Raw genomic sequence first — 11,459 nt, 5'->3', positions numbered from 1 at the left:
ATGGTCGAAAGGGGGCGCGTCTCGAATAAGTTTGGGAACCAATGGTCTATANAATCTATTGCTTAACTCAATGCCTGTTAGAGTAGGCGCACACCGTTGATTTTTCGTCGGCCGATAGTTTAGTCGGGCAGTTGATCAGTATGGGCATGTATGGGAGTGCGCACACTACGCCGATTCGATTTGGCCGATTGTTCATACAATTTAAAATCGGGCACAACTATCGGCCAACTAAAAATCAACGGTGTACGCCTACTCTTATGCGCTAGACATATAGTATTTGTCTCGAATATAACATGACTGTGCCTATATTTTTTATTGATATGTTTTTTGTATCAAAATTGAATTTTAAAATACGTGAATCTAGTCTATATTGTGAAAATGAATTCTGTTCGGTTTTATTAATTTAATTTAATTTTAAGTATTTTTGTGAAGTCTTCCGATTATTTTAAAAACAATTTATTTTAATTCTTATCAAGATTTTTAATTAAAGACTGGTTTAAATACATTTTCCCGGAAAAAAGTAATTATTTAAAATATTTATGTAAAGTAAAAGAAATAAAAGAATCATTTTACAGAAGTATTTTTTGTTTCATTTGTTTTTTAACCATAAAAGGAATAAATTATAACACAAAATATAATTAAATAATTTATTCAACTAACTTATATAATTATTGTGCATTTGAGACATTGTACAAAATTCTACAAATACAATAACATAATGCGACTCCGATCAAAACTAGGGGTCAAATTTTATCTATTAGATTGTTTCATCCATGAAGACGCGCCCCGCCATCATTCTTCCGCTTATGTTTGAGTGTTATCGGTATTTCGTCCAATGACCCCAAACTACCCATCCTTATCGCTCGCGCGTAATTATATTGCTGTCGCGACTGTGCTACGGGCGGCCGCAGTTAGTGTGCGATCGCGACAGCATGACGCGCGTGCGATAAGGATGGGTAGCTTGGAGTCATTGGACGAAATTCTACGTGCTCGGCGACCGGACTATACACCACCACAAATGATTTTGATCGAAACCGCATTTTACGTGCTTTGGCAAACATTTTATCACTAAAATTGTATAAACGAGTAGTTTTCATGCTACTACCAACACCAGCATACTAACAACACCAACGCCCGTATTCACAAACATTACTATGAGGTCTCACAGTGCGCGTGTACGCACAGGGTGACACACGAACCAATCACAGAGCTCTATTCAACGCTATGTGTTCGATTTGCTGCTTCACAAGCATCGTTTGCGAATGCGGGCGTAAAAAGTGTAATGTGGGTATTAAAATACCCATAAGAATCCTGTTGATTTAAGTAGGTATACGTATTAAAAATATATAAACAACTAGTTTTTAACTCTGGCAACACTAAAGTGTAACGGTATCAAATACCTATAAATATAATTCTGTAAATCTGAGTATATTTACGTATGTGACAAAATATATTTTTGCGATTTTTTTACATGAAAAAACTACACAAAAAGTGAAGATAGGTCATAAGTTCATTTAAAATATTTACACACAGATAAAAAGTAGCACAACTCAAAATAATTCAAAATCAAGTTGTGCGACTATCAGAATCTGCCTCAAAACTACTATACCTGTAAAAAAAAAATAATTTTGAGTTGTGCCACTCTTTACCTAAGAGTTATAGAGCACTCTTAGCTACCTATGAAATTAGCTACCGATCTGATTTTTATAAGGAACCTGCTAGAACACTAGGTTTATAGAATATCTGTATATCATTTTTATAAGAAAATCTATCATTTCATTTCATATTTTATGCAAAAATAGTAGCATCTAAAGATGGCAGATTTTCTATGTAAATAGATTTGACCTATGTGATGTGAGGAACTGTTTTTACTATAGCCTGACCAGGAACATAAAAACCCTCGCCATGTTGCGGAAAACTAATGGTACTAATTTCTTTTAATGGCAACAGTAACTGAAAACTTCATTGACATGTCACCTTGCATGTCAGTCTATTGTTGTCAAAGTGTAAACAAACTTTATTTTAAATGTGTGCAATTGATTTAGTGACTTAAATTGCTAAAATATTTTTATAGTCGTGAAAGAAAAGTGGTTCACAATGTGTTAATGTATTTGTCGAAGAGAAATACTAACGGTTCGGACTATATTTTCATTGAATAATGTTTCCGACAAAGGGTGTCAAATTGACTGACATGTTTATCGTATGGTACAGTCCACTATGAAAATTAGCTGTAGTCTGTTTCAACTACCTATTTTAAAGTTTTTTGTCACTTTCTAAGTTTTGAATTTTATGGAATTGGGAAAGAAGTACCGAGCTTGAAGCGTTCATGAGCAGACATTGCAGTTTAATATTCATGTTCTGAATTTGATTANAATATCCTTGGACATTTTACACTGCGCTTCTAGTCCCAAACTAAGCAAAGCTTGTACTATGGGTACTAGACAACGGATATAAACATACTTAAATACTTTTTTTTTTGTAAATACATACATATTATACATAGAAAACACCCAGTCCAATACAAACAAATATGTTCATGCACACAAATGTTTGTACTGTGCGGGAATCGAACCCGCTACCTCCGGAATAGTAGTCCGTTTCGAACCATTACACCAAACGGCCGTTTTTCTAGTTTTTTGTCGTTATATGGTAACAACTCGAAAAAGTGACTTTTTGAGTTAGTTCTTTATTATTCAACGTGTTTTTTGTTTATGTGGGTGTTATGAGAATGATGGTATTAATCTTTTAAATCCGCCATCCTCGAATAGACTTTTCACGAAGTACACCTGAAAAAGGAATTGAGATTAACTCAGTCAGTGCCTGAGGTACGGGAGGGGTGATTTTGACATTTATTTTGGCTTTTCAACAATGAGTACACTATTAAAAATTAAAATACATAACCAAAATTACATGTATAAGTGTCCCATATTAAAGAAAAGCACTGCATGTGCCAAATAATGTGTAACTACGCAAAAAAATGCAAATACTACCTACACAACAGTACATCTCCATTGCTACAGTATACAATAATAGAGATGCATCGAACATATTCGCAAATGTTTGTTACAGTAGAGATACGAGTAACATACAGTATTTAAATTAATTTTAAGTGCATGATTATTCCAAAGCAAGTATGACCTTCTTTAAACCAGGTATTGAAGTAAAGTTTAAATCTATGTCGACATTTATGAAGTTATGTCGAGCATACAAATCTGGTCTATGTGATAGCTGGACGGATTTTGATGACACAAAAGATATTTACCTGTGTGACTCCTACTGTGAGCATGAGCACGATTTGCCATAGAGACCACGTCATAACTCTGAAAAAGATAAAAATAACATTAATTTAAATAAAACTGATATTTCAACAACATTTTTAATTAACTAAGCTCAAGCATATTAATTATAATTATTTTTCAAAGTCAAAATTCTTTCGTTTCAGCCGAAAGACGTCCACTGTTGGACAAAGGTCTCCCCCAAGGATTTCCACAAAGACCGGTCCTGCGCCGCTCGCATCCAGGCATCACATCGTCCTTCACCAGATCGTCGGTCCACCTAGTGTGAGGCCTGCCCACGCTACGTCTTCTGGCTCGTGGTCGCCACTCAAGAACTTTCCTGCCATCTTCTCAGCTGACCTTAACAAAATAAGAAGAGCCTTAACTTACCTACACGTACCGGAAAACGCAGCTACACCCACCCACAAGGTGGATCGACAACCTGATAAATAAATAAATAATAAACTCACCTAGCGCACATTTCTTCCGCCAAGTTCCGGTCCCTCGCTTCGTGAGCCGAGTGTAATTCTTGCAGGCGTCTGGCAGCTGATACATTGTTTTATTGACTTACAGGACTATTCCCACCTCTCGTTCCCACCGCTGCAACTCCTGTGTAGCCAGGATCTACAGCTGTATCTTGTTGACTGTGGGTAATATCTCAGATCTGACCTATGAGATCTCACAGAACGCACAGAGTGGCACACGGCATTCACAGAGCTCTATTCAACGCTGTGCGTTCGATTTGCTGTTTCACTTTAGCAAGCATCGTTTGTCAATACGGGGCGTTAAGGTCCTATGTCCTCTAGATGGGGCAGAGGGCGTCCACAAAAGTCCTCCATCACGTTCGGTCTTGAGCTTCGCGTTTGATCTCGCTCCAGGTCTTACCGTTTTCTTCGCCTCGTCTGCCACAGTGCGCTGCCAAGTTTGCTTGGGGCGACCACGTTTGCGTTTTCCTTGGGGGTTCCAATCCAGAGCCTGCTTGGGGATGTGATCGGGATCCCTTCGGAGAGTGTGGCCAATCCAGTTCCACTTGCGGCGCTTGATCTGCTGGTCGATCAGAATTTCGTGGCTGAAATGATGATGAATGATAACTCACCTGGCACACATTTCTTCCGCCAAATTCCTGTCCCTCGCTTCGTGAGCAGAGTGTAACTCTTGCAAACGTCTGGCAGCTGATACGTTGTCCTTGACGCGCGTGACGGAGTCTGATATGTCCCGGACACGCATCATGTAGGATTCTGCTGCGTTGCCTGGGTAGGAGATGGACTTGTTTATTGGAGTTATGCCCCTTTTCATCAATCCCAAATTTTTAAGTGACCCATATGAAAACAAAACTCCTGTTATGTATTACCATAGAGGTCACTTAAAAATTAGGGATTGATGGTGAAAAAGGGCGTTAGGGTTTCAAACATTGCAGATTGCATAAAGCTTGTAAATCTAAATCTAAATATTTCATAACTCCAAAGGTTAGACTGACATAGTGATCTATCAACGCACAGCCCAAACCACTGGACGGATCGGCCTGAAATTTGGCATGCAGGTAGATGTTATGACGTAGGCATCCGCTAAGAAAGGATTTTACGAAACTCCACTCCTAAGGGGGTAAAACGGGATCCACGCGTACGAAGCCGCGGGCGGCCGCTAGTATGAAATAATATGTATTGATAATGTCAGTAGTTAACTCACCAAGTTCCATTTCCTTGTCGTCGTCGTAGTCCTTATCGTGAGCATCGTCTGTCTCCAACATTATGAGTAGATCGAAGAACACCTTCAAAGAAAGAAGTGTTTTAACCGGACGTCCACCGCCGGCTAAACTAATTTAGTTTAGTTAAGCTCGCATAGTTGAGCCAGTTTTTCATACATGTGGCATAGTTTGCGGTGGACGCACATGTATGAAAAACTGGCTCAACTATGCGAGCTAAGCTAAACTAAGTTTAGGCGGCGGTGGACGTTCGGCTTTTACCTCTAGAGAAGCTACAAAAGTGTCCGTTTTAACTTCGAAATCGCTTCATAGAGCGAAGTAATTCCAATTATAAAAACGCCGGAACGAAGCGATTTCGAAATTACGACTGTCTGTCACCTTTTGTGACTTGTCTAGCTAGACTCTGCTAGACGCGCTTAGCTCAGCGAACAGAGCAGTCGCTTAGCAAGCGATTGCGATGGTCGTGTGTTTAATTCTAATCTAAAGCAATGGATCTTATAAAAACTCTTCACTCAAAAATTCTTTATTTGTATAGACTTGTTTGTTTTAAATTTTAAAAGAATAATAAGCCCCCTGTTAACCCCTCGTGGTAAGCTGAATATGCTGCAAAACATATTTTTTTAGGTCAGACAGTTTGACTTAGCTCCTTCAAAGCGACATCCAGGGGTACTACACCCATGGCTACCAGTGCCAATAGTCCTTCCGAAAAAACTTACCGTCTTAGTACTAAAGGTGCTGAACGTGTTATCGAAGCAGAACCGGTAGTCGCCCTCCAAGGCCGCCGTGTGTCTGAAAGCAGAGATGTAAATTGACTGAATCTGACCGCTCACGATGGTCAAAAACCATAAATGACCGGTCATTTACTGTCAAATTCAGTCAATTTGACTCAAATATTAATGTACTACCTACCAAGGAATAATTTATTAATTTACCTATGTATCGTATCCAATTTATATGAAACTAGCTGTAACGCTTAGAGTAGGCGCACACCGTTGATTTTTCGTCGGCCGATAGTTTAGTCGGGCAGTTGATCAGTATGGGCATGTATGGGAGTGCGCACACTACGCCGATTCGATTTGGCCGATTCTTCATACAAATTAAAATCGGGCACAACTATCGGCCAACTAAAAATCAACGGTGTGCGCCTACTCTTAAATCATTACAAACCACTTTTTTATATTTCAATTAAGACGTTATTGATCTATCACAAAATCTAAGAAAAAACTTAAAAATTGACCGAAATTGACCGTTTTTGACAGTTTGACTAGTTTTTAACCGTTTTTGACCATTTTTTTTTCTCTTTATTTGGGACAACAAATTGAGCTAATTGAATTTGACTGACCGTAAATGATGGTCAGTCAAATTCAGCCGCTTTAAGGACGAAGCACACTTATCAACCTGGAAACGGATCGTAACCGTATCAACTCGAGGCGGTCTGTATTCTTTGTATAAAACTCTGTACAGCAATGCACACTTATCCGCACCGTAACGTAAACGCCTCGCCTTGCTGCGAAAGGCGATACGGTGTTTGATCCCTTTCCGGGTTGATAAGTGTAGGTACTAACTATACTGCCCTTTTGTCGCTGTGTCTGAGAGTCCTCCACCTGGACATGAGCTCCCCTGGCCTACCTGGAAGTCTTTAAATATGTACACTTCGGACGCAGGTCGGCCGTAGTAAGGACAATCTGTTCAGGTGGGGATTCTTGGATGGCTCAAACCAAACTGGGAGTGCAGGTGTGGTTTTGTTCTCCAGTCGACGAAGCACATGATGTCGTGCCCTGCGTGCCCAAACAACACGCAGGAAGATTTAATGAAGGCTACTGACAACGCCACTCTTGTGGCGGAGTTTTGGGCTGACGCTGTGTAGGTTTGTTGTCGACACGACAAGAAGAAGAAGTATACTATGACGTTTAATCATTTTAAACACTACCTGTGAGCGTTCTCTGGTTTCTTGTAGTCCGCCACTATGATCCGTCCGACCGGGTCCGACATTTGAAACGACACGTCTAGCTCGCCGTGGGACGCGTCGATTACCTGGAAAATGTGTTCTTTATTTAGGACAAAATCATCAAGTCATAGGTCGTCGACTACCTGGAAGGTATATGTTCTTTATTAAGGACATCCATCATCAAGTCATAGGTCGTCGACTACCTGGAAAGGAATGTGTTCTTTATTTAGGACATCATCAAGTCATAGGTCGTTGACACCTGGAAGGAAATGNGATTCCTTCTCCGTTTTTTGTTGCAGTGTTTACAAACTTTTTGCACAGAGGAACGTTTACGTTTATTCTTTGAATTTACATTCTTTCCAGACCCATCCGTGTCAAATAATGATCCATCGGTTTCCATATCGGTTAAATTATTAGAAATCGTAACAAAATTGGACGCCTGGGGGACTACGCCTCCCCCAGGGTCGTCAGGTTCACACATCACGAAAAAATCAAAATGCAATGACTTACCGAATAACTGATGAAATTACACAAAAACTACGTAAATACAGATAAAAAGTAACAAAATATATACAATACACCACTTATTTGATCCTTAATTCAAATTAATTTTACAAAAGCCAAAAAAAGACGCCTACTCAGTTCGCCGTTTCCCGCGCTTTTTCTGCAACAAATTCAGACTGTAAAAAAGAGCTTACGAAGTCCGGTTCTGTGGGATTATTAAAATAATATTGACTCCAAACTTGAAGATGACTGGATGATTGATCCAACGATCATAGCAAATGTTGTGATAGGGATAGAGACATTTTTGGTTTTACAAAGATAATACGATAGAAAATAATACAAAGTAATAAAAACCACCTGTTATAGGGGCATTTTTGGAGAAATTAATCAAATAACCAAAAAAACACGAATTTAAAAGCAGTTTTTTTTTCAAAAAGTGACATTTTTTATTATTTGTTGGCATTTTTTGTGTATTTTATGTATTTTTTTAGTATCGCCTATTATTTAGCATTATTACTGTTTTTATTTTATCAGGATAGGTATAACGCTTACTTTAAAAGTTATTACGATTTCTTAAAATAAGTAATTGGAAAAAAAAATCTCAAAAAAATTGACCTCTTTTTTGTCGATAAAAATAGGTCTAGTTTAATCTATTTTCATATGTACACTTTAACGTGACTCACACTGTGTATAATTTAAGATAATATTTACTCTCAATTTTATTGAAAATTAGATACTTTAATACTTGTTATTATTGTTTATTGTTATACACCTAGTGTTACATAATAAAGCTGAGCTATTTAAGAAAATCAAACTTCCTGTGGGTTTCAAGCAATTGCTTCTCTTTAATGTATTTTCCTTCTGAAGCAGTGCGTGGTAGTTTATTTTGACTTTCAACAAATAAGGTGAAGAAGTCCATTCGATATAATATTAAAACTTTAAAATATTTATAATTAAAATAAAGGGCGGCGGATTTCCGGACGGCCCCGGGCGGCGAAAAGCCACGCTACGCCACTGCAAAATAAATAAACGAGAGATACGGACGGACGGCAGCGGATGTTCGATGATATGACACTAATGACAGAACAGGGTACGTTCGGAAATTACTGACAGTTTGACTAAGTAGATGGTGTTCTTTTGCTAGTATGTATTCGCACAAACCTAGAAAAATTGTAAAACGGTACCTTTAAAAGCTACCGTGTTCAAGTGAATAAATTAGAGTACAAAATGTTGAACTTTAGCTATTTATTTATTAATTTACCAGCGCAAATACCTCTCATCATCATCACCCATCGCGTCGAGCGGAACTTTGGTGCCCACTCAGAATACGGAACAAACCAGAAACCGTCAACGGGCGTAAATGTGTATTCATATAAATTACTCCGAATCGCACTAATTTGACTTTAGAGCAATTAGTCAATGGCCGGCGCGCGCATTGTTTACATATCCGTCAGATTGACACTTTATAATTAAATTATGCCGTCTTGTGCCGTTCCAACATGTAAGAATGCTACTGGAATTACGAAGAAAGTGCATGGGATCATGTTTTATCCGTAAGTAGCACATTTCCAATTCATTTTAATTAAATAATAATTTTCAAAAAAAATCACGGTTGTATTTTNCGGTCACTACTTTGAAGATAGCATTTTTTTATTTCAAACTAGCTTTCCGCCCGCGGCTTCGCCCGCGTTGAATTTTGTCTGTACACAGAAAAACAATATCGCGCGCGTATTTGCTCACCGTTTAGACCTACCCTGGACTACGACAAACATTTTAAAACCAAAATCAGCTCAATCGGCCCAGCCGTTCTCGAGTTTTAATCAGACTAACGAACATCAATTCATTGTTATTTGTATGTATCTATAGATAGATGACGTTATTGACTTTTATCAATCACAAAATCTAAGAAAAATCTTAAAACTTGACCGAAATTGACCGTTTTTGACAGTTTATGACCAATTTGACCGTAAATTCAGGCTTAAGTCATTTTCAACACTAAAGCCTGGTCCGTGAGTACGTATAATTTTGTCCAATGACAAAATTCTACGTGCTGTCGTAGAATTTTGTCATTGGACAAAATTGTTCAATCTGTTGTTGGATCTATGCTGTCGCGCTCGCACACTCACTGCGGGCGCCCGTCGCACAGTCGCGACAGCAATATAATTACGCGCGAGATAAGGATGGGTAGCTTGGGGTCATTGGACAAAATTCTACGTGTTCGCAGACCAGGCTTTAGTCATTTTCAACACTACCTGTGAGCGTTCTCGGGTTTCTTATAGTCCGCCACTATGATCCGTCCCACCGGGTCCGACATTTGAAACGATACGTCTAGCTCGCCGTGGGACGCGTCGATTACCTGGAAAATGTGTTCTTTATTTAGGACAGTGGTTCTTAACTGGTGGTCCCTGGAGGCATTCCAAGTCGTCCACGAAGTGCACTTGCACGCCTTAGTCAAAACCACTTTTAACTGATTTTTGCAGTCAAACTGGTTTACTTTTGACCAATTATGATTATGAGGTGGTCCCTGACAAGACAGAAATTTGGTAAAATGGTCCCTCATGACTAAAAGGTTAAGAGCCACTGATTTAGGACATCATCAAGTCATAGGTCGTCGACTACCTGGAAGGTATATGTTCTTTATTAAGGACATCCATCATCAAGTCATAGGTCGACGACTACCTGGAAGGAAATGTGTTCTTTATTTAGGACATTCATCATCAAGTCATAGATCGTCGACTACCTAGAAGGAAATGTGTTCTTTATTTAGGACATCATCATCAAGTCATAGGTCGTAGACTACCTGGAAGGAATATGTTCTTTATTAAGGACATCATCATCAAGTCATAGGTCGTCGACTACCTGGAAGGAAATGTGTTCTTTATTTAGGACATCATCAAGTCATAGGTTGTCAATTACCTGGAAGGGATATGTTCTTTATTTAGGACATCATCATCAAGTCATAGCTCTAACGCTTAAATGAGTCAGTGTTTGAGGTATACGATTCATGTAATTATTTTAACATCAATAAAACAAAACCACAGCCAATTATAACCGAATTCAATTAATATTTTTACGATCCAACGTGTGTAATCAAACGCTTTCATAGTTCTGTTATTCAACAACTTTATCTTCAAGATAAAGTTAACGGAGGTTAAAAAACTACACTGATAAGGGTATTTCATACCTGGTTCCTGATAAAAAAATTAGCTAATGGTTGCTCTAACACAGGGGTCTCCAAACTTTGAAGGAGACCCCTGCTCTAACATAATCATAGGTCTTGATCTATTATTTAATTCAAAAGTAAGTTATTATTAGTACACACAAACAAAATAAAAATTTTTTTGTTCACACTTACAAAGAAATTAGAATAGGTAAAATACAGAACAATATCACACAACTCTGCCCTATACCTTGCTAAAACATTCTTTGTTATTATTGATTAAACATACTTGTATATTATTAACTTGAATCAATAATTTATAGTCATTTACTAGACTTAGAATCAACTTCAGATCCTAACTATAATTTTGTTTACTTTTAGAACATATCCTAATGTTCTTTAAATAAATTAAGTTGCACGGTGTCATTTTAAATATAAAATACAATAGATATCATTATAAATAGAATACCTACAAGGTTAAAAACTTATAAATTATTCAGTCAATATTTGAAAATTACCTGGTATTCTATATCGATAACTTCGTTCGGAGTAACCTTCTGGTAAAAACAATCAGTTGTCCCAGGTTGGACTGTAAACGTTATATCTTTTTCATACCCAAACACAACACTGAAAATCGAGAGCAAAAAGAAATACCGCATCGTAACTTTAAAACGTTTTTATACACCAAATACTTGAGCACTGATCCAAGCAACACTCTGAATGTTATTTATAGACTGTGTAAGAAGTGTTTGTGTTTATAAATAGAGTAAATCGAGAAAGGGCCGCGAATTATTCGAAAAAATAAATAAACGAGAGATACGGACGGCAGCGGATGTTCGATGATATGACACTAATGACAGAACAGTGTAC

The 11,459-nt window shown here is 38.0% G+C and overlaps 1 protein-coding gene across 2 annotated transcripts; it reads right to left on the bottom strand.

The window, feature by feature from the left end:
- Positions 1 to 2,602: 2,602 nt before the first annotated feature.
- LOC114364690 (transmembrane emp24 domain-containing protein 5) lies at positions 2,603 to 11,429 on the bottom strand. 2 transcript variants are annotated; one of them, XM_028320931.1, is made up of 7 exons: positions 11,108 to 11,429; positions 6,908 to 7,011; positions 5,694 to 5,766; positions 4,962 to 5,043; positions 4,372 to 4,525; positions 3,263 to 3,320; positions 2,603 to 2,786 (listed from the first exon to the last, which is right to left on the bottom strand). In XM_028320931.1, the coding sequence occupies exons 1-7, from the start codon at positions 11,246 to 11,248 to the stop codon at positions 2,721 to 2,723; spliced, it is 678 nt and encodes a 225-aa protein (XP_028176732.1). In that variant the 5' UTR covers positions 11,249 to 11,429; the 3' UTR covers positions 2,603 to 2,720. The 2 variants fall into 2 exon arrangements, with proteins under 2 accessions (XP_028176732.1, XP_028176731.1); XM_028320930.1 differs by lacking the exon at positions 6,908 to 7,011 and adding an exon at positions 9,682 to 9,785 and having other exon boundaries at positions 11,108 to 11,428.
- Positions 11,430 to 11,459: the final 30 nt, after the last annotated feature.

The sequence above is a fragment of the Ostrinia furnacalis genome, unplaced genomic scaffold (assembly GCF_004193835.3).
Source record: "Ostrinia furnacalis isolate ACB-3 unplaced genomic scaffold, ASM419383v2 OfSCF7462, whole genome shotgun sequence".
Classification (NCBI taxonomy): Eukaryota; Metazoa; Arthropoda; class Insecta; order Lepidoptera; family Crambidae; genus Ostrinia; species Ostrinia furnacalis.
Note: the sequence above shows the minus strand (reverse complement) of the source record. Positions and strands in the feature narration are given on the sequence as shown.

Coding starts and splice junctions, on each gene's coding strand:
- LOC114364690 (XM_028320931.1), bottom strand. CDS start 11,248: ATGCGGTATTTCTTTTTGCTCTCGATTTTCAGTGTTGTGTTTGGGTAT. Junction 7,012..11,107: donor TTATCGATATAGAATACCAG/GTAATTTTCAAA, acceptor CACATTTTCCAG/GTAATCGACGCGTCCCACGG. Junction 5,044..5,693: donor GCACCTTTAGTACTAAGACG/GTAAGTTTTTTC, acceptor CTTTCTTTGAAG/GTGTTCTTCGATCTACTCAT.